The sequence below is a fragment of the Argentina silus genome (genome assembly GCF_951799395.1).
Source record: "Argentina silus genome assembly, chromosome: Y".
NCBI classification, from domain to species: domain Eukaryota; kingdom Metazoa; phylum Chordata; class Actinopteri; order Argentiniformes; family Argentinidae; genus Argentina; species Argentina silus.
Window position 1 is genome coordinate 24921115 of NC_139654.1, and position 24426 is coordinate 24945540.

General features: G+C 45.7%; 1 protein-coding gene across 1 annotated transcript; it reads left to right on the top strand.

Moving 5' to 3' along the window:
- Window positions 1-7918: 7918 nt before the first annotated feature.
- On the top strand, window positions 7919-23919 carry LOC310824033 (uncharacterized protein; the record flags this gene model as incomplete). The annotated part of the gene is made up of 3 exons (XM_083696929.1): window positions 7919-8494; window positions 14539-14751; window positions 23374-23919. The coding sequence occupies 3 exons, from the start codon at window positions 7919-7921 to the stop codon at window positions 23917-23919; spliced, it is 1335 nt and encodes a 444-aa protein (XP_083553055.1).
- Between the last annotated feature and the right edge of the window lie 507 nt (window positions 23920-24426).

The window sequence follows — 24426 nt, forward strand, 5'->3', positions numbered from 1 at the left end:
CCATCACTTCTAGGCGACTAAACCATAAGTTCTCGGCGGAATAAAAGGACAAAAAGGACATTTTGTTCCCTACAAACCGCGGAAACTAGCCAGCTTGTCGATGGACCCGATCGGACTCTCCGTTCGTACGTAGCGGACGGACAAAGTCGCCTTAGGAAATGACCAGCGGATTTCATGAATTCGCTGTCCGATTGCTCGGGGGGGGGGGGGGGGGGGGCAAATGCTTCCAGGGACCTAAACCATACGTTCTCGGTGGAATAAAATGAAAATCGACCCACCTTCATGTTCCCCACAAACCGCGGAACGTATACACCTTTCAATGGGCCCGATCGGACATTCCGTTCGAACGTAGCAGACGGACAAAGTCGCATTAGGAAATGACCAGCGGATTTCAGGAATTCGCTGTCTGAATGCGGAAGGGGGGGGAGGCAAGTGCTTTGAAGCACCTAAACCATACGTTCTCGGCGGAATAAAATGAAAAATGACCCACGGTAGTGTTCCCCACAAACCGAGGAACGCATACACTGTTCCATAAGTATATAAGTATATATAGATTCACCGATAGTGGCCGCCGGAGCCGTATAAATTAGTATAATCCTCGCTCAATGATTGGTGAGTTGAGCGCTCAACTTTGCTCAACGGCGCTCAACCATTGGTCGGTTGAGGATCGGATAGGGACTTGGAGGAGCATTCGCCTGGGAATTCCCAAACCAAAAGGAAGGTGGGGGGGAGAAATGGAGTCTAGCCTAGATGAGGAAATGGCTGCGCTAAAGGACCCGGCAACAGGGCGGGGAGGGGGCGTACAGATAAACGGAGGGAGAGGTTCTCAACAGGAGCCTTTGCCTCCGAGAGCTGTGCGCCCTAGAGCGGAGAGATTTGCAGCCACAGAGTCAGGGGAAATGACTGGTTTAACTGCAGACAGTGTGTCTAGCAGGCAGGGCGATGTACCTGCTAGTCCCCCCCCCCACAACGTCTGATATTGTAATAACGGAAAGCGAAAGAGAAAGCGATGAGTTGGAGGAGTTTTTGACGGTACCTGGAGGTAGGAAGAGGTCGCTCCGTGTAAAATCCAGCAGAATGGCTGTTGTTAAAAAGCTAAATGAAAGGAAGAAAGGGAAAACGAAAAAATGATTTTAACAGTTATATACACTCTTTTTTACTTGGTTTCAATGGTCACACTCACCTCAATTAACATCAACGGTCTAAAAAATATGACGAAGTTGGAGGAAGTGTTGGTCAATTTTACAACAGACATTTTAGTAATTCAAGAAACATACTGGACACAGGCTAAAATACCAGAAATCAAGGAGAAATGGAGGGGGCTGTTATTTGTTAATTGTAGAACCGAAAGATCATGTGGTGTAGCTATACTTATAAAAGAAAATGTGGTAAAAAATTTGAAAGAAATGTTTAATGATGGGGAAGGGAGGGTGATAGGGATAGATTTTGATGTAAATAATGTCACATTTAGATTAATTAATGTATATGCACCTAATAGGGAAATAGAAAAGAGGGAGTTTTTTGTTTCACTGGGTTTGCACTGCACAGGGAATTGTATTTTGAATCAAGAACTTGATTGATGTATGGCGGGTGGGTAATGCAAGTAAAAGGGAATTTTCAAGGAGACAGATAGTAAATGGGGTTTTGAAACAAAGTAGGATTGATTTAGTTTCAGCACTTCAAGATATCACAAAAGAAATAACTAATATACAGTATACATTTACCGGTTATAGCGATCATGCAGCAATTACATTTCAATTAGGAGACAGGCAAAAAGGGAAAGGGGGCGAGTGTGGTGTTTGAATGTGAGTATTTTAGCAGAAAATGAGTATAAAGAGATGGTGAAAAAGTGTGTTATGGAGCAAATTATGTGTGAAAAGTATGAGGAGGACGTGTGTGAATGGTGGGAATGTGTAAAAAAGCAAGTGAAAAGTTTAAGTATGAGGTATTGTAAAAAAAGGAATCAAGCGAGAAAGAGAAAAGAATGTCTATTGAGAGAAAGAATGGCTGAAGAAGACAAATTGATAGAAATCCAAATAGAAACATAGCAGAATACATCAGAATTAAAGGAGAATTAGAAGCATATGAAAAAGAAAAATGTAAAGGGGCAATAATTAGGAGTAGGGCACAATATGCGGTGGAGGGGGAAAAAATCATTTTTTGGGATCTTGGAAACGGTACAGGGGTTTTATAGCAATTTCTTTAAGAAAGGTAGTGTAGATAAAGATAGTGTAGATGAGGTATTCGGGACAGTTGAGCATAGGTTATCAGATAGTGATAGGGAAGTGTGTGAGAGTGAGTTGTCAGAGTTTGAAGTGAATGCGGCCATCAGAAGTCTATCTAACAACAAAAGCCCTGACTCTGATGGTTTTATAAATGTTTTAGTGAGTTATTACGTCCAATTTTGTTAAAGGTATATAGGGAAATGGAAAGGATAGAGAAGGTTAGTGAAACAATGTCAACAGGTTTAATTACAGTATTATGTAAGAATAAGGGTAGCAAGTTGCAGTTAGGGAATTACAGAGGGATTAGTTTATTAAATACGGATTACAAAATATGAGCAAAAATATGATCAAATAGAGTTAAGTCAGTAGTAGGGTCCATGGTCTCATCAACACAAGCATACAGTATTCCAGGGAGAGATATAGCAGACACGATAGGGTCAGTCAGGGATGTAGTGAGGCATATGAAGGAAGAGGGAGGTATAGTTTTGAGTGTAGACTTCAACAAGGCATTTGATAGAGTAGAACACGAGTTTATGTTTAGGACATTAGAGAGATTTGGGTTTGGAGATGTTAGTGAATGTTAGTGAATTGGATTAGATTATTGTGTTGTAGCGCAAAGAGTAGGGTGAAGTGTAACGGCATAGTAACAGATAGTTTTAGTTTAGAGAGATCAGTTAGGCAGGGGTGTCCATTATCATCTTTATTATACAGTATAACAGCAGAACCATTAGCCACCATGTTAAAAAAAGATCAATACATACAAAGCATCAATATTCCAGGAGGAGGGAGGAGTTTAATTCATCAATATGCAGACGACACAAACATAACAGTTAAAAATGTAGGCAGTTTAAAAAGGGTAATTCCTTTATTAGGGGAATATGGGAAAGCATCAGGGGCGAGAATGAATATAGAGAAATCAGAAATTATGTGTGTAGGGAATGCGGATATGAGGGAATTTGATGTACCATTGAAAGTTGTGAAAGGAATGATAAAAGTGTTAGGAGTGAATGTAGGTGAGAATGAAAAAGAAGCAAGAGATGTTACATGGAGCAGAATTAGAATTTATGGAAAATTAGAAAGTTAAAGTTGAGGGGCAGGGTTATTGTAGTTAATTGTTTAATTTTATCAAGGGTGAATCACGTGTTGAGTACACTAGATTTCCTTCCCTTGGCGATAAGCCACTCTCTCATGTCCACCACGGAGATGTTGTCTGAATCACCTCCCTGCTCCTGCAGCACCAGAAACTCTCTCAGCAGCCGCTTCTACAAGACAGAGAGAGAGAGAGGCCTACACGTTAAGGGTTTGAGGTTGAGCGAAGGGAAGATCTCTTCATTGCAGGGTTTAAATGATAAACGAGTCAATAGACCAACATTTCTGTTCACTAACTCTACATACTAATCAACATCCATCATAATAAAGCCCTGACATCAATACATGTTCAACACAGTTACACCAAATAGGTCCACAAATCCACAGATTCCAGTGCTATTACGACTGTGTCAGACTTTCTGCTTGTCCACACAAGAGAGTTTTAGAGTTATTTTAATAATATATTCATTCTGGGAGAAAAAGTATATTTGTAAAGATTGACAGTGGCTTCTTGGCGGGTTGTCACTGGGGTAGGCAGGTCTATAGACCTAACCTAGGCCTACTCTATGCTCCGACTATGATGGATGGAGACCCAGAGGCCCTGGTTACACCTGGTAGGTATCCTGATTGATTTGTGTCAGAGAAAATATCTGCAAGGGCCCATATTTAATGCCTTCACTATGATGTCACGTGTGCAGAGTAGTATGTCTATGGTTGTGTCTACTGTAGACACTGCTAACAAGCTCTATCTATAACAGAGACTCTTCCCTAGTCGAAACACATCTTCTAGTCGGCCATCATGCTTTATGTTAACATGTATAGTTTACTTCCCTCTTCTATTCTCCCATGGACCAACCACAACTACCACCTCATTTCCGAAAGTGTTTTTAGTCGTAATTATTACAATAACTGTATCATCTTCTGACAGAGGTCAGAGAGGATGAGTGGAGACACATTTAACTGTGTAATTGTATTGATAATTTCCTGTACTTGTAACATTCAAGCCTCTGTTGTTTTATATTGATTATTACATTCCTTTACAGTTCAGTCTTCTTCTAGTTGGTACTGTCGGCCATCATGCTTTATGTTAACATGTATAGTTTATTTCCCTCTTCTATTCTCCCATGGACCAACCACAACTACCACCTCATTTCCTGAAGTCAATCTTTCGATCAACAGTGCCTTCGGAAAGTATTCAGACCCCTTCACTTTCTCCACATTTTGTTGTGTTTTTGACTCAATTTAAAATGAATTAAATGAAAAGAATTTGCCATCAATCCACACACAATACCCCAGAATGACAAAGCAAAAACACGTTTTTCGAAATTTCAGTAAATTTATTAAAATGTAAATACAGAAATCCCTCATGTACAGAAGTATTCAGACCCTATTCTATGACACTCTTAAAATGAGCTAAAATGCAAAAATGTCATCAACAATTCACTCAAAAAGTTGAATTGAGTTCAAGTAATTTTGGAATTAATATCTTTGTTTTTATAGGGTCTCTGATTTGCATCGGAATCAATTCCACACTGTGTGGATTAGGATGTCATGACCAACTGAACAAATTTCATAATTTTCTCTTGACCCTGACAAACTCCTCAGTCCCTGCCAGAGACAAACATACCCAGAATACTAGGACTACAGATCAAACTATACAACTAGGACTACAGATCAAACTAGGACTACAGATAGAACTATACAACTAGGACTACAGATCAAACTATACAACTAGGACTACAGATCAAACTAGGACTACAGATCAAACTAGGACTACAGATCAAACTATAATACTAGGACTACAGATACAAGTAGGACTACAGATAAAACTATAAAACTAGGACTACAGATAAAACTAGGACTACAGATACAAGTAGGACTACAGATAAAACTAGGACTACAGATAAAACTATAAAACCAGGACTGCAGATAAAACAATAAAACTAGAACTATAAATCAAACTGATCAAATTCTATTTTCAAGCTTCTTTAGTTAATCACCATAGTTTTCCTTTTTTCTACTTTATGATCTGATCCCTTGGTGCTCCAAGCTACATGATGTGATGATAAGGTGATAAGGAAGCAGAACTGTGGGTGGGTGAGGCTACGTCTTGATCACAGAAGAGAATTGAGTGACTGCCAGTTTCCCTGCCTTCTGCAACCTGACACCTCCTCAGAATTATTCACACACACAATAATTTAATTGGATAAGAAATATCTTGCCCCACCCCTCCTATGGTCACACATTGACAGATAACTCACCTGATCTGTCCTCCGTGTCTGTCATCAGTAGAGAAGTTCAGTCTCAGACTAACCTCTCAGTCAGACAGCAGCCATCAGACTGTCTTTAGTCCTGACTGACAGACAGAGTGGAGAACTGCAGAAGACTAATCGAAAAGGACCAGAATGATCAGTAAGGCTCTGTTTTCTCTTTACTCTGGAGACGATGGCTGCTGTTGGAGACTAAGGAGTCGAGTACCAAGTCTCTGAGGGGTGACTGGGAATCATGGAGCAGGGACACTCTCCTGTGTAACAGCTAAGGGATGAGCTCCAACGTGTGTCCACAACCAAGCCAGAAGAAGAGAAACGTGAGAAACTCTCTTGTTGATGAATCATCATATTTAACAAGATTGAACTGTGATGGAAATGTTCACTGTGAGTGTTGTGTTGTGTGAACTGTGATCCTGAGCAGTAAAAATCATATAACTGTTTATGGTTCTTGTTGATCATTAACCAGGGAGAGTGTGCTCTGCTGGAAAAGTGTACTTGTGGTGTTGTGTGTAGTGTAGTGTAGTGTAGTGTAGTGTAGTGTTTGGTGTGGTCTGTAGTGTAGTGTTGTGTTTGGTATGGTCTGTAGTGTAGTGTTGTGTAGTGTTGTGTTTGGTGTGGTGTGTTGTGTGGTTTGTTGTGTTGTGTTGTGTAGTGTAGTGTAGTGTAGTGTAGTGTAGTGTAGTGTAGTGTTGTGTGTGTAGTAGTGTAGTGTAGTGTAGTGTAGTGTGAGCTATGATACTGAGCAGTAAAAGTTGTGTAAGTGTACATGTTGTTGTTAATAATTAACCAGGAAGGGAGGGTACTATGACTATGTATCATCTGATATTAACAGTTACGGTCCAGAGTCAAACTGACCTGGCCTCCATATTCAGGCTGAGCTGGCTTCATCTGCCAGTTTAAAATGGAAAAAAGCTTTGATTGACGTCTACTGTACATTCTTACTGCATTAGATTAGATTAGATTAGATTCAACATTATTGTCATTGTGCAGAGTACAAGTACAGAGACAACGAAATGCAGTTTGCGTCAAACCAGAAGTGCTAAAAAAGCAGTAAAGTGCAATGTGAACAATATATACAGGTAGTGCAGTATAAGCAGTAGATGAGCAGTATAAGTAGTGCAGTATAAGCAGTATATGTATTAACAGTAACATTATAAGCAGAATAAATATAGAATGCAGTATGAACAGTATAAGCAGTATATGAGCAGTATAAGTAGTGCAGTATATGTATTCACAGTAACATTATAAGCAGAATAAATATAGAATGCAGTATTTACAGTATAAGCAGTGTATGAGCAGTATAAGTAGTGCAGTATAAGCAGTATATGTATTAACAGTAACATTATAAGCAGAATAAATATAGAATGCAGTATGAACAGTATAAGCAGTATATGAGCTGTATAAGTAGTACATTATAAGCAGTATATGTATTAACAGTAACATTATAAGCAGAATAAATATAGAATGCAGTATGAACAGTATAAGCAGTATATGAGCAGTACAAGTAAGCAGTATAAGCAGTATATGTATTAACAGTAACATTATAAGCAGAGTAAATAAGCAGAATAAATATGGAATGCAGTATGAACAGTATAAACAGATATGTACAGATATGTGCAGTGTATTAACAGTAGCATTAAAAAAAATAAGGATATGTGCATTATGAACAGTATAGACAGATTATGAACAGTATGGACAGATATGTACAGAAGAGCAGTAGTATGTAGTATAAGGGCAGTGTGTACAAGTGAGGATACAGTATGTACAGTTTGTACAACTTGACCACAACTGGACCGTAATGCAACCGCAAACGGGGCCCCCCTCCTCCCTCCCTCATCTCCCTCCCTCCCTCCCCCTCCTCCCCCCTGAACAGAGGAGGACGAGCTGGGGAGAGAGTTACAGAAGGAGGTCGATCAAAGGTAACCGTATTTAACCATGTGTGTGTGTGCGTGTGTGTAGAGCTGGCTCTCGGAGGTGGAAGGGAAGCACGGTTCCTGTGGCGACAGGCGACCCAGCGACGCCCCGCCCTGCCCTGCCCCCTGCCCCGCCCCTCACCGACACACACACACATACACACACACACACACACACACACACACACACACACACACACACACATACACTGTGTGGCAACCTGATGAGGTGTGTGTGGGAGGGAGGGAGCTGAGAGGAACGTAGGATTACTCTCACAAACACACACACACACACACACACACACACACACACCACTCCCCCTACAGTTACAAAGACACAGAACAAGGAAGTGTTCCCGCCGACAAGCACAAAACTTATCTCTGTGACACTCTGCTGCTCAGTCTGGTCGTGTGCAGAAAAATGGCAGAGAGCATGGACTCTTTTAGCTGTCCGATCTGTCTGTATCTACTGAAGGATCCGGTGGCTATTCCCTGTGGACACAGCTACTGTATGGGCTGTATTAAGAGCTGCTGGGATCAGGAAGATCAGAAGCGGGTCTACAGCTGCCCCCAATGTAGACAGACCTTCAGGCCAAGGCCTCTTTTACAGAAAAACACTCTGTTGGCTGAATTAGTGGAGAATCTGAAGAAGACAGGACTCCAAGCTGCTCCTCCTGCTCACTGTTATACTGGACCTGGAGATGTGGCGTGTGATGTCTGCACTGGGAGAAAGCAGAAAGCCCTCAAGTCCTGTCTGGTGTGTCCGGCCTCTTACTGTGAGACTCACCTCCAGATTCACTATGAATCTCCTGCCTTTAAGAAGCACAAGCTGGTCAAAGCCTCCACACAACTGCAGGAGAAGATCTGCTCTCGTCATGATGAAGTGATGAAGATGTTCTGCCGTACTGACCAACAGTGTATCTGTTTGTTGTGTTCCATGGATGAACATAAAGGCCATGACACAGTCACAGCTATAGCAGAAAGGACGGAGAAACAGGTAAGAAGAAGAGCTTCAGACTGGTATCACTCTGAATATCACATACAGGACAACTATGAGTAATAAGTAAGAACCAGAGCTACTTGACTCTGGTAAATGTTAATCTGTAGGTAGCAAGGATGTTTCATCTGGTCATGACTGTGTTTGTGTATGGAGAGGGTAAAGGTTGTTGGTGTTATTGTTTTACAATCTGGTTCTCATCAAACATGTTTTCACAGGTACAATGACTCATAACAACCAACAATCATCAGATTTGCCTCCATGACTTTTGTGTGTGTGTGTGTGTGTGTGTGTGTGTGTGTGTGTGTCCTAACAGTGTGTGTAGTGTACAGTAACAGTGTGTGTGTCTCTGTGTGTGTGTGTGTGTGTGTGTGTCCTAACAGTGTGTGTAGTGTACAGTAACAGTGTGTGTGTGTGTACAGCGTCAGCTGGGGATGAGTCAGCAGGATGTCCAGCAGAGTCCAGAAGACAGAGAAGCAACTGAAGGAGATCCAACAAACTGTGGAGTCTCTCACAGTGAGTGTGTGTGTGTGTGTGTGTGTGTTTTCTTTCTTTTCTTCATTTTGCCCAGTCACTACCCCCCATCATCAGAGGACTTAAGTACTTTGTTTGTTTTATTCATTTTAACAGTTATTACAAATATATTCCATCTACTAGGTACCTATTTATGTTATTATTATTTATTTATTATTTTACATGCTCATTGATGTCCATTATGGTTTATGTGGTGTTTTTCCTGTTGTACGTGTTAAGATATATCAACTCCATCCACACACACACTATTAGTAAATAGTATATTTGAATTTAATCTGATTATTTGCTGTAATATTTGATCTGACTGTTCTGGAGGATAACATTGAAATTGTAACCAGCTTTGTATGTCTTGGTTTAACAAGGGTGATTGTAACAAAGTCCGTTGTACACAGAGGCAGACGCAGCGTTTGGGTTAAGGGAACAGCTTCCCGTTTATTCATTCACGTTCTCACAAAATGTCTCTGGCTTTTCAGCCCTCCCGAACACTCTGCAACTTTCCAGTTGCCGTCTCGTGTCCAGCTTCGCTTCCAGTGTCTCTCTCTCTCTCGCCACTCTCCTCGCCTCCCGAAATGGCAGAAGCACACACATCTTAAACATTCGCCGACGAGACTTAATTCGCAGCAGGTGTGCAACAAAAGTCTCGCCGACACAACCCCGGCCACGGTCCTGTAGCTCCCTCTACAGGCCGAACGCTGCATGTCCCCCCACATACCCCCACCGCCCGACACAGGCCGGGGACACGACGGCCGACAACCTACTCCCCCCCCCCCTGCATGGGAGAGGAAGTCTGCCACGACCATCTGCACCCCCGGTCTGTGCACGACCGAAAAGTTGAAGGGCTGCAACGCGAGATACCACCGGGTGATCCTCGCGTTCACATCCTTCATGCGGTGGAGCCACTGGAGGGGAGCATGGTCGGAATAGAGGGTGAAGGCGCGACCCAGCAGGTAGTAGCGGAGGGTGCCGACCGCCCACTTGATGGCCAGGCACTCCTTCTCCACGGTGCTGTACCGGCCCTCCCTCTCCGACAGATTGCGGCTCAGGTACAGCACCGGTCGGTCGGCCCCCTCCACGCGCTGGGTCAGTACTGCTCCCAGCCCTCTATCCGACGCGTCCGTCTGTAGGGAGAAAGGGAGGTTAAAATCAGGCGCATACAGGACCGTTTCTCCACAAAGAGCCCCCTTAAGGGCCTCGAACGACCCCTGGCACTGGCCCGACCATTGGACCGGATCCGGGGCACCCTTCCGGGTGAGGTCCGTCAAGGGACTGGCCAGCTCGGAAAACCCTGGTACGAACTGTCGGTAATATCCCGCCAGCCCGTGTCACTGTGAATGACAATGTCATCTAGGTAGGCCGCAGCATAGGCGCGTGCGGCCGCAGAATACGGTCCATGAGGCGCTGAAAAGTGGCTGGGGCTCCGAACAACCCGAAAGGGAGCACGGTGAACTGGAATAACCCGAGCGGAGTGGAGAATGCCGTTTTCTCCCGGGACACCGGCGAGAGTGGAATCTGCCAGTATCCCTTTGTGCAATCCAATGTCGTGAAGTACCTGGCCGTACCAAGCCGGTCCAAGAGCTCGTCGACCCGGGGCATCGGATATGCATCAAATTTGGAGACCGCATTAACCCGTCTATAATCCACACAGAACCGTATAGCCCCATCTGGCTTGTTGACAAGCACGATGGGGCTACACCAATCACTGCGGGACTCCTCGACCACACCCAGCTCCAGCATGGCTTCCAACTCCCGGCACACAACGTCTCGTTTGTGCACCGGCAACCTATAGGGACGCGTGCGCACCGTTAAACTCGGCTGCGTTTCTATATGGTGGTCGATGAGCGTAGTCCGACCGGGCAGGGGAGAGAACACGTCGGCGAACTTAAGCTGCAAATCTGCAACGTCCGCGGCCTGGCTAGCAGAGAGATGGTTATCAATATCGACCGGAGTGCTACCTTTCGATTTTGGGACTTCCGGACCGAACTCCTCTCTCTCTGGAACTATCGTAGCCAGAGCAACAGTGACCACGTCGTTCCATTTTTTTTGGAGATTGACGTGATACACCTGCAAGCTATCCCCCCGGTCCGAGCGTATAACCTCATAATCCACGTCCCCCATGCGACGTGTGACCACAAACGGCCCTTGCCACTTCGCGAGTAATTTCGTGCTGGAGGTGGGTAACAGTACGAGCACCTTGTCTCCCGGTGTAAACTCTCGTAGGGTAGTCCCCCTGTCATACAGGCGTTTCTGACGCTCCTGGGCTTGCAGCAAATGCTCATTTGAGATAGCCCCTAGGGCGTGGAGCTTTGTGCGCAAGTCGAGGACGTACTGGATCTCACTCTTACTGTCGCTAGACCCTTCCTCCCAATTTTCTTTAAGCAGGTCTAGGACACCCCGGGGCTTACGCCCGTAGAGTAATTCAAACGGGGAAAACCCGGTGGAAGCTTGGGGAACTTCCCGCACCGCAAACAACAGGGGATCTAGCCATTTATGCCAATTCCGACTATCCTCGTGGACAAACTTCCGGATCATTGACTTCAAGGTCCGATTGAACCGCTCACAAAGGCCGTCAGTGGCCGGATGGTAAACACTGGTTCGAATCGCCTTGATGTTCAACAAGCCATACAGTTCCTTGAGGGTGCGTGACATAAAATTAGTGCCCTGATCGGTGAGAATCTCTTTCGGGATTCCCACGCGGGAGATGACTTGAAACAATGCTTGCGCTACACTCCTGGCAGAGATATTGCGCAGAGGTATTGCCTCGGGGTATCGGGTGGCGTAATCTATCAAGACCAACACAAATCGATAACCCTGTGTGCTCCGATCAAATGGCCCGATAATATCCATCGCAATGCGGTCGAACGGGTTCTCGACCAATGGTAAGGGGCGCAAGGGGGCCCGTGGAATGGCCGGGGGATTTACTAACTGACATTCCCGACAGGAAGCGCACCACCTACGCACCTCTGCCCGAATCCCCGGCCAATAAAATCGAGCCATTATACGGTGCAGTGTTTTGTCATACCCTAGATGGCCCGCCATGGGGTTGAAATGAGCCGCCTGGAAGACCATTTCGCGGCGGCTGCGGGGAACCAGCAACTGGGTTACTTCCTCCTGACTATGTGAGTCACGACTTACTCGATATAACCTGTCGCTGATAATCGCAAAATAGGGGTGGGCGCGCACCGTGTCTGGCCGTATCAAAGTACCATCAATTGCTATCACTTGGTCAAAGGCTGATCTTAGGGTCTCGTCACAAGACTGCTCGAGGGGGAAGTCGCCTAGCAGCGGATAGTTCGGCGGGGAAGTCTCGGGGTGAGGCGCCCCCGCCGGCTCCGGCTCCCCGGCAGTGTCGCGAGGCGCCGCCTCGGCACAGAGCACATTACACGCCACACACCTCCCTAGCTGTCGTGCACGCATCCCGGTAGCCCTCTTTACCGCTTGAGGAAACCCCTCCCAATCCACACCTAGAATCAGGGGATGCGTGAGGCGTGGGCTAACCGCCGCCTGTACACTATGGTTTTTCCCCTCAAAATGAATTTCGATAGCGACCACCGGATATTCGTGAATGTCCCCATGCACACACCTCACCCGCACCCTCGATGCCTTCAACAATGCCCCCGGCCGAACCAGGCGCTCCTGGATCATGGACTGCATGCAGCCCGAATCCAAGAATGCCTGGTGCGTATCATGTTGTATCCTTACCGGAATACGATACGCCGCTCCTGGTCCGGGGGGAGGGCCCGGTATGTCGCCGATGCGGACGACCTGTCCCACGTCCATCGCCCGACACTCGGCCTGCACGTGGCCCGGCCGTCCGCACCGCCAACACACCCCCCTGTCGCTCGAGGTGCTCCCTGTGGGGCCGGGGTCGGTTCCGGATAGGTGCGCCCCTGCCATCTCGTCCTCAGGGCGGGCGCCGGCCTCTCTCCTTCTGCTCCCCCGGGGCCGGGGTTGGTCGTTGTGGCCCCCGCGGTGGGAGGGAGAGATGGTCCTCGGCCTGTCCGACGGCGGTCTGGAGGTCCTGGGGGCGGTGGTACTGGACCCAGGCGGCGGTACGGGCCGGGAGCCCCGCGATGAACTGCTCCATTACCACCCGGTTCCCGACCTCCACCGCCGAGTTGTTCTCGGGGTCCAGCCACCGCCATGCGCTGTCCCCCAGCCGCTGGGCGAAGGTGAAGGGCCGGCACCCCTCCTCCAATGTCAGGGCCCGAAACCGGCGCCGGTGTTCCTCCGGTGTCAGGCCCAGGCGGTCCCGAATCGCCCGGGCCAGGGACGTGTAATCCCGTTGGGCGGCCGCCGGCAAACTGTGGGCCGCGAGCTGCGCCTCCCCTGACAGGAGGGGCAGCAGATGGTAGGCCCACTCTCGGACCGGCCACCCCGAGATCCTTGCCGTCCCCTCGAACACCGCGAGGAACGCCTCTGGGTCGCCCCCATCTTCTGCAGCTGGACCTTGGGGGGACCTGGTGCCGCTCCGGTCCCCGGCGCCGGCCCGCCGGCCCTGGTGAAGTCCTGGAGGAGGGCACTGTCCGCGACCCTCGCCGCCGTCAGCTCCTCCAGCGTCGCCTGCTGGGTCTGCTGCAGGGCCGTCTGTTGCTCGAGGACGAGCGTTATCCTCGATATTGCTGCTGTTAGCGTCTCCCTCTTCCGCCTTTACTCTGTGTCCCAGGTTGGGCGCCAATTGTAACAAAGTCCGTTGTACACAGAGGCAGACGCAGCGTTTGGGTTAAGGGAACAGCTTCCCGTTTATTCATTCACGTTCTCACAAAATGTCTCTGGCTTTTCAGCCCTCCCGAACACTCTGCAACTTTCCAGTTGCCGTCTCGTGTCCAGCTTCGCTTCCAGTGTCTCTCTCTCTCTCGCCACTCTCCTCGCCTCCCGAAATGGCAGAAGCACACACATCTTAAACATTCGCCGACGAGACTTAATTCGCAGCAGGTGTGCAACAAAAGTCTCGCCGACACAACCCCGGCCACGGTCCTGTAGCTCCCTCTACAGGCCGAACGCTGCATGTCCCCCCACAGTGATACTTTGTACAGTATTTCATTTTCAACATCCCAAAACTGAGATGTGATCTGTATGAAGGCCAACACGCCTTTTTTAATCGAGGGTGAGCTTCTTTTAGTAATCTGCTGCACAACCAGTTTGGTAAAGTATAGTATAGTTTTTGAATGATTGAAGCTTTTAGGGAGAGGTCTGTCCTTAAATAGACTGGGTCTTTATACTGACCAGTGATAGTGATCAGACCCTCTTGTTCTGTGTCGGATAGTTTGTTGTTTTTGGAGGAACTTCTCCTGCCAGTAATGGATGTTTCAGTATCTCAACAAAAGTTTCAAATACTTCTACTGGTATGCCATCAAAACCAGGGCTTTTTCCTGTCTGATAAGATTCAATTGCCTTAAGACGTTTGTGTGTGTGTGTGTGTGTGTGTTTGTGTGTGTGTGTGTGTGTGTTTGTGTGTGTGTGTGTGTGTGTGTGTGTGTGTGTCCTTACAGCGCTCTGCACAGACAGCAGTGGAGGACAGTGAGAGGATCTTCACTGAGCTGATCCGCTCCATTGAGAGAAGGTTGTCTGAGGTGAAGCAGCTGATCAGAGCCCAGCAGGAGGCAGCAGTGAGTCAGGCTGAAGGACTAGTGGAGAAACTGGAGCAGGAGATAGCTGAGCTGAGGAGGAGAGATGCTGAGCTAGAGAAGCTTTCACACACAGAGGATCCCATCCATTTCCTCCAGGTAACCACACTGCCCCTCCATCTGCAGTACTGAAAGAAGATTTCTGTTCAGTTATTCATTCATCCTCTGTTCTCTCTCTTTCCTTCTCTCTCTCTGTCCCTATCTCTGTCTCTGTCTCTCTCTCTCTCTGTCTCTCTCTCTGTCCCTATCTCTGTCTCTCTCTCTCCAGAGTTATCAGTCTCTCTCCAGTCCTAGTGTATGTTCAGACTTCCCCAGCGTCATTGAGGGTCCTCTTCAGTTGTTTGGAGGTGTGAGTGAGGCTGTGTCTGAGCTGAGAGACAAACTAGAGAACCTCCTTAAGGGAGAGTGGCCCAACATCTCAACTACAGGTGGGTGAGGGTTAGGGTTAGGGTTAGGGTTAGGGTTAGGGTTAAGGTTAAGGTTAAGGTTAACCCTAACCCTAACCCAACATCTCAACTACAGGTGGGTTACAAACTCTACCTGCTCAACTTTCATCACTTCAACTTCAGACCAGTTAAAGGTCAATATCAACACTTTCTGTACTGGGTGTGTTTAGGTGTGTGTGTGTGTGTGTGTGTGTGTGTGTGTGTATGTAACTGTCAATAATGAATATTATCAAGATTGTGTCACAAAAAATGTGGATCTACTGTTCTTCCCTGTTCCTTGTATTTGATTGACATTACATATTAGTAATAGAATGGTGATCAGGAGAATTCTAATAGACATAGAGAAGTGTAGTAAATAATATCTGTTTTTCAGCAATCAAGTCAATAATATCTGTAACTCAGCAAACAAACACAACAGGGTCCATATCCAATCACAAAGCCCCCCCTAAATGTCCAACCAATCACTGGCGATTTCCCTCCTCAGGTCCAAGTCCCGCCCTAATCCACTCAGTCCCAATAGAAAACTGATCCGTCCGTGACGCGACTCCAAACCAAATAATCCTCACGGATTTCTAATCCCAACAAGAAGGAACCTTCACCAGCCTTAAAAAACAAACAAATGGCAGTTTGGCAAAATCCCACTGGCTGGGCAAAAAGGAAATACAGGAAACTGAAGGGATCTTGTGGTGGAATTCCAAGTTAAAATACTTTGAAATAAAAATGCCAAAGACTAGATCTGATGGTTTATCCAGAGACTTTTCTTCACAAGTCACAAAAGCAACGAACCCTGACCCTAACCCTAACCCCCCATTAAACCTCTAAGAACCTCTTCTCTTTACTCCCCTCACAAATCCACCTCTGGCCATCTGCCGGTCTTATCCTCTCTACCTCAATCTTTCCTTTGTGGAATTAGGAATCTTTATTTTCAATAGAAATTCACCATAATCTCACTCGACCTCTGTCGTCCTAACACCAACATTTTTACATTTACATTTTACATTTATGGCATTTAGCAGACACCTTTATCCAAAGCGACTGAAAATAATACATTTGTTTAAGTAAGTGAATCATTTTTCCAACAGTCATCATAAGACAAGTAATCAATGCTCACACCAGGGGCCATTGACAGTCGTATTGCCAGTAGGCTATTTTTATTATTATTTTTAAATTTATTTTATTAGCAGGAGAGAACTTGTACAGCGGAGTAGCAGGGGTGAAGAGGTCTTGGGGTTGGGGTTGCTGAATATTCTAATTGTAGCGTGGTTGGTGGTTTGTTTAGTATTTACAGGAGGATTGATTTGGCTAGCATTAACAGGACAAACATCCTTGTGAGGGACGTCTGAGTCTGAAAGGTGTATGATTGTGGGGTGTGGAACTGACTTGCTGACAGGCATAGCAGCAAAGGCATCTCGGTGTCTTTGCTGAACCTTTTTTTGTTTTAATTTGTTATTTTTGGCACGGAGGTGGTTAGAGCAGTTGTCTCGGGCGCACCTCCACAAACCTGAGTTACTTGGGTCAGTGGAGTCCCCTCAAGGGAGTGCTTAATTGTCCCGCCGCCAAAGTGCCGAAGACTAGGGTTGAGATTAGAAAGTAAGCTTCTGGATAGGAAGATAGCCAGAGCAAGAACGTCTCACACTGGTATGATGACTGAATGTGTTGATTAAAGCAACAAAATAAGTAACCAACCATTCAAAAATCAGCCAAGAAGTTGAACTATAAACAAAGGCTCCCCTAGCTCTCATGCACAACAGACACAACCATACATCATATAAACTAATCACCTTGTGCCTCTTAAAACCTGCTATCTTATTTCAACTATAGATTGAGTTCTCAGCTGTAACAGGTAAACCAGCCAAAGAAAAAACCACATAGTTAGATAGAAACAAAACGTTTACACAGATTTTAACTAAGTATATTTTGAAGACATAGAGACGCTATACACTCCAATAAAGTTAAGCCGCAGGGTCAATTTATCACGAGACACAAGCTCGAGGAGCATATGCCATCAAGGCTGTAGAGTCCTACTTGCATATCATACTATACTTTTGAGCTATTGACCAATACAACTATTTTCGATTGCTACAATCCATAGCACACTGGACACTGTTGTGGCGACGAAGCTCCAACTTGGAAAAAGACGACAATTGCTAACAGCACTGAAATAGTTGACGGTAGCTCCAAGTAGGCTCCCCATTTTAAAAGGAAATGCCTATTGGAAAAGTGTCTTCAGTTAAGCCAACGGTTGAAGGAGCAACAATTATGGGTGTGGCTACAGCTAAGACGTCTACTCCAGTGCAAATGGTCGAAAAGAACAACCCATTGGTAAAAGGAATTGATAAAATATCTAAAAAATGGAACAAGAGATGGGCTGAAATAGACCAGCCTTGGCCAGAGGACGGCACTTTTGACCCAGAGGTAATAAAGACAATGGAAGTGCTCATAAACACTTATAAAGCTGAACAAAAGAAAGGAAAAAAGGGTCAGAAGCGTAAGGACAAGCGAAATATGGAAACAGCAGTCTTGGAACTATTTGACAGGGAAGGACAAAAGCTGTTGAAAGTGGCACAAAGAAGAAGAGATAAAGCAGTGGATAAGAGCCTGGAAGAGGAAACTGGGAGATTAGTGAAAAAGATGAATACGCCTTTCTCACACAAAACCCCAACCGTGGCTCCACCACCATATGAGGGAGGGGCTACGCCCACCAGACGCTATCCACAACTACCAATCCTCAACACAGAAGGAAGATACCTCATGACAAATGAAGATAAACAAATAACCGAGACAGGAGAAGCTAAAACCACGATTGTCATAAAACCGGACAGCAAAAGTAAAAGGCATAAAAAGTCAACTCTCCGACAGAAAGAAGTAACAGATATGGGAAAAAGAGATCAAAGAAGAAGGAAAGAAAAATCAAAGAGTTACAGACAAAGCTCTAGTGAAGAAGAGCTGTGCATCGGAGGGTACGACCCAAAGATTAAAAAGATATTGGCAAAGGCTGAGAAAAAAGGGAGAAAAGCCTGCCCGAAAGACACAGACCCTAGCGACACCAGTGAAAGCGAAGACGAGAGCGAGGAATCAGGATCTGAGAAAACTGAAAAACAGATAGACGAAGCAAGGCGAAAACTGTCTAAAGAAATGAAGGAGATCAGCCGAGCCAAGGGTATGGTGGAGACTGACATGGTTGAGGCCCACAGGAGCAAAAACACCCCAAGGATACGTTCCCTGGACAGCAGAATGAAAGAACTGGACCAAGCTCAAAACACTGCAGAAGAAGAAATATCACGACTTGAGAGGCAACTTGGAGAAATAGGGCAAGACAGGACCGCACTATATAGTGCCTTTCCGGTAATGGTCAGAGGACTGAATCTGGAGTATAAACCATGGGCAAATACTGACATGACTGACATTCTGAACAAACTGCCTGTACTCCAGGAAGGAGGCTATCCATGGACCTCAAAGTTGGACGAGGCCCTTGTAGGAATACAGCCAGGAATGGGAGATATCAAGAGACTCTTGGCAAACCTTCTGGGAGTGACCGCCATGGAGGAGATCTTGGTCAAAGCTGGACTCCAAAGATATGTTGACACAGCAGTTCATGACCCAGAACTTTTTACAGCAAACAGGGGTCGTCTGTGGCAGGCACTGAGGGAAGTATACCCCACCAATGTCCATCCAGACAACATTATTATTGATCCCTTGGGAGACAATGAGAATCCGAGGGCTTTTGTGGCTCGAGCTCATCAGAAATGGAGAGATGTCACAGGAAGAAACCCAGAAGCAAATCAACTGGAACAATCCCTTATAAGAGAGAAAATTCAACAGGGACTACCCCAGTCGGTCAGAAGTAGACTGGCAGAGGTAGTGGGACTGAGAAGTATGACCAAAGACATCTACATGGACCACGTAGCCCACCAGGTGGAGTTACATCGCAAAAAAGAACAAACTTTGAAAGAGCAAGACCAAGAGACGCTCAGAAAACTTAATCAGGTGCAGTTGAACAAGGGAAAACAGAATAAGGAAAGAACACAGGCTGTAGTTCTGCAAAACCTGCCTCAACCACAGACACAACCTCAATTGACACCAGTAATACAGGTTGCTCCTCAGCCTCCATACCCACAACCTCAGAAATGGAAAAAGGGGGGTCAAGGATATGCTAAAAAAGGAGGTAATAATCCAGGATCCCAGCGAGTCGCAAGACCATGTTACTATTGCGGAAAAAATGGACATATGATCCGGGAATGTTACAAAAGAGCCCGCGAATGCGGCGGAGAAACCTACAAGGGACAATATCCAACTCCAATGAATACATCCCAGGGACAAGTGCAATGGCCACAGCAACAGCAATCACAGGGACCGGTGAACCCGAACAGGAGCCCGGAGCAGGGGTTTTAGGGGTGCCCAGAGAATCTGAAAGGGGGGTGTCAGCTGGTAGTGTCTAAGCCGGAAGAAGATCCAATAGTTTGGGTAAAAGTTAATGGTCATTCATTAGAAATGATGGTTGATTCTGGAGCATCATTTACCTGCATCCAGCCACAAGACGCTACACACCTCCCAATGTCCGGACATTACGTAAGGACAGTCGGATTTGAGGGAATTACACAGCTGATACCTACCACAGTGCCGGTAGAGCTCCACTACAAGAACCAAAAAGCCATTCTATCTATTCTCGTGTCAGAACACACCCCTATGGGACTCCTTGGAAGAGATGCCATGTGTAAACTCAACTGCACAATAAAATGTACACCGGATGGGTGTCAAGTGGAGGTACCTTATGACTATTATCACCAGTTATACATGACTATGAATGAAGGGGCCCCTATGGTCTATTGGTTGGGGGATCTCAGTCAAGAACTGATGGAGCCGGCAAGGATATGGGAGAAATTTATCTCTGCAAACATGCCTGATGCAAGACTACCCGAATATCCACCACATTGCACGCTCCAGTATTTTAAAGATGCCACTAAATCTGATCCAGGAGAATGGTTGGAGCATCAACCCAAACAGGTCCAGCTCAGTACAAGCTGTATAATCCTGGGACCGCAAGGAGCGGCTATGAAGATAAACAAAAATGATTATATTGACCAAGAACATAAGGTTAAAGGCAGCGTTCCGCATGTGACCTTGATGATTGCTGAAGACTATGAACAGAAGCATATAGGAGCAATGATGGCAAACTCTGAAAATGCTGTCTTTCAAGAAACAAAAGAAAACCCTGCCATCTGGATAAGTAAGGATCGACAGTTCATCAAACTCATGATCTCTGCCCAAGGACTAGGCCAACCACAGACTGTGCAGCTAGCAAAAGAATCAGTGCTTCCTGTAAGATCAGATCGGAACTTCAAAGAAGAAATGACACAACAGGTCCCAGATCATTTGTGGGCAAAACACAGCACAGATATTGGCTTAGTTAAATCGGCCCAACCAGTAAAGACTGAACTTCGACCGGGAACCAGGATCCCTTGGAAGCCACAATACCCATTAAAAACAGAAGCAATCCAGGGAATTGAGCCACAGATAAACGGCCTTTTGCAGGCAGGGGTGTTAAAGATAACTCTAACTCCTCAAAGCAACACACCTTTACTGCCAGTGAAAAAGCCAGATGGCTCGTACCGTCTGGTGCATGATCTAAGAGCTGTCAATGACATAGCCATTAACTTCCCAGCGGAAGTCCCAGACCCGCATGTTATTAACACAAGTTCCGCCGGAGGCTAAATTCTTTACGGTAATTGATCTATGTGGGGCATTTTTCTCTGTACCTCTTAGTGAAGAGAGTCAGGGTCTATTTGCATTCACATACAAAGGTCAGGCTTATGAATATACTAGGTTACCACAAGGATTTAAACATAGCCCCCATATATTTAATCAAGTCCTGAAAGATGACCTAGCAGGAATAGGAGAGTTGTTGAGCAGTACGGTCATTTCATACGTAGATGATATCATTCTGTGTGCCCAAGACCAAGAAACATGTCATAAGGACTCAATTATGCTGTTGAAGATATTGGCTGAAAAAGGACACAAGGCCTCTCAGAAGAAGTTGCAATATTGCCAGGAACGTGTAATTTATTTAGGACAATCCATAGCACAAGGACACCGCAGCGTTTCTGATGAACATTTAGAAGCCATAAGAAAGGCTCCAAGGCCTATAACAGTTAAGGACATGATGACGTTCCTGGGAATCACAGGGTATAACTCAGCGTGGGTAGATGAGTATACCAAGATTACAGCACCTTTGAGAACCATGATTAAGGAAACAGGGACTGATCGACTAAATTGTAATCTTACCTGGACAAAGGAAGGCCATTTGGCTTTTGAGACAATTAAGCATAAATTGCAAGAAGCACCAGCGTTAGCATTGCCTGATTATTCAAAGAATTTTATGCTGTATGTCTCTTCTTCCATTGAAGGAAAACATGCTTGTGCGGTTCTCACTCAACCAACGGGCACTGGTACGAATCCTCAGCCCATTGCTTACTATTCTGTAGCCTACTCTGAAGTGGAGATGGGTTTTGCACCATGTTATAGAGCAATGACAGGTGTTTATCTTATGTATAAGAAAGCATCAGCATTAACTATGGGTTATCCAGTGACTATTCTTACTCACCATAGTCTTAGAAATCTTTTGAATCATGGCAAATATACTTTGACTATGCCTAGGATTAGGGATTATTATCGACTCTTGGAGCAGGAAGACGTTACACTAGTGAGATGTAACACAATCAATCCGGCAGAAACTCTGCCAACCTCTGAAGATGGAGAGCCACATGATTGTGTGAGGGAAGCTGAAAGGTATTCTAAGCTTAGATCAGACTTACAGGCTCTCCCATTACAGGAAGCTGATTTGGAGCATTGGACAGATGGTTCATGCTACCGAATAGGAGAGACTTTGTGTGCAGGATATGCTATTGTCAGAGCACAAGGTCCTGGGTTTGTCATAGAAAAGGCTGAGACTATTCCACAGCCGTGTTCTGCCCAACTAGCTGAATTGGTTGCTCTCACAGAAGCCTGTCTTATGGCTGAAGGTAAACGAGTTACGATATATACTGATTCAGCATATGCCCATAATGTGTGCCATCTTTTTGGTACAATATGGAAGGGCCGGGGTTTTAAGAAAACTGATGGCTCCCCCATACAACACCACGCACAAATCATGAAGCTGCTCCAAGCCATGATGAAGCCCAAAGAAATAGCAATAGCTAAATGTGCAGCACATAAGTCAGATTCGTCACGAATAACACAGGGAAATAGAGCAGCGGATGAAGCCGCAAAATCTGTTACGGGAGCAGACAGACCGGGTGCAGTTCTCTTGGTGACACACGAAGTGGAGTTAGAGGAGAAAATTACTCCCAAAAACTTGATAATGATGCAAGAGGAAGCAAGTGCACTAGATAAGAACTTGTGGCTTGCCAGGGGAGCGAGTCAGGATGCTACAGGCCTCTGGAGGAACCATGAGGGTTTGATAGTAGCACCTCCTAACTTGCTAGGACTATTGATACATGACGCTCATGGGCTTGCCCATGTAACGAGGGGGGAAGTGAGAAGGAAAATTACAAAAGAATACGGATTTTGGGCACCATACCTACTAGAACAAATTGACCATGTCATAGGTAGATGCACAATCTGTTTGAAAAACAATATTAGAAGAGGAGTATTAACTCCTCCAGGACACATCCCAACACCAAACGGGCCAATGAAAGAACTAGTCCTCGACAACGTGGATATGATTCGCCCGGTAGGAGGCAAAAGATATATGTTGGTTGTTGTCAATAGATTTAGCAGATGGGTAGAAGCATGCCCAACCAAAAGAAAAGATGCCCAGTCAGTTGCTAAATTTTTATGCCGTGAGGTGATACCACGCTGGGGAATTCCTGATCGAATTTCATCAGACAATGGCAAAGAATTTGTAGATAAGACGGTGAAACTTATCATACAAAAGTTAGGGATTAAACAACGCTTTGGTAGTGTCTATCACCCACAGAGTCAGGGTATCTGTGAACGAATGAATGGTGTGCTTAAGAACCGTCTTGTTAAAATTTGTCAACACACAGGACTTAACTGGGTTGAGGCATTACCACTTGCACTAATGGCTTGTCGTTCTAGTGAACTCCGTGAGCTACACATGACACCACATGAACTTGCCATGGGGAGAGGCATGCCAGCCCCAGGTTTGCGCACCAGTGGAAAAGGCCCAAGTCTATCCCTACTGGAGGATGAGATGAAGGCCTATGTGAAATATATGACAACTCTCCATAAAAATATATCTGTTTATGTTACTCAGAAACAGGCCAGGGAGGAAAAAGAGAGTCGGAAGGAGGACAAAGACTTCATAAAACCTGGAGACAAGGTGTTCGTAAAGGTCTACCGAAGAAAGTGGCACGACGCCCGCCGAGAAGGACCATATGAAGTCGTCCGCAGTACAGGGACAGCAATCCAAATCAGAGGGTCTCCAACCTGGTACCATCTGCATCACTGCATTAAGGCGCCTTGTGATGAAGAGGACCCAGGAGGAGATCAAGAGGCTCAAGAGGATGAGGATGAAGAAAATGAGATTGGTCAAGGTCTTGACAACTGCGATGATGGGAATACTGATGACCACATACCTTCTACTCCAAACTCCGCAGACCCAGGAGATGAGCAGCAACAAAGATTTAACACCATCGACTTACGATACATTCCAGACTCAAGACCAGACCCAAGAGGCCAGGAGATCTCTTCCACAGAATCAAGAGAGCCAGAAAGATGCCCTGATCCAATCCAAACAGGAAGTGCAAGACCTATTAGAACCCGAGTCAAACCGAGTCGACTCAAAGACTATGTTATCTGAGATATCAACCTGGCTTGAACCCCGGACAAATAAACGACAAAAGAGAGAAGGAACTACAGTTAAAGGAAGAGTGGGGAGCTCAATTGTGCTCCCATGTCTATGCTTAAATGGAACTAAGAGAAATCAAGATTTGGCAGTATGGCAAGACCAAGAAAGAAGGAATATAACTCCGCTAGGTCCAGAAGACCACCAAGATGTAGATGAAATCACGTTCTCCCAGTTGCAAAATAGAACAAAATATTTCAAGGAAAATGAGGAAGCTCAAACACCTGAGGGAGGAAGTTAAAGAGAATGCTGGATTTGGAAGCAAATGGACCTCCTGGATGGAGAACATGATGGGACAATGGGGAGCCTATTTCGCCAGAATAGGAGCCATCATACTGGGCTGTGTGATTGTCTTAGCCCTCATAATCTGCTGTTGCATTCCAATCATACGAGGACTAATAACACGGGGAATTGACAAGGCAATGAATACTCAAGCACTTCAAATGGCAGTTATGAAGGGAA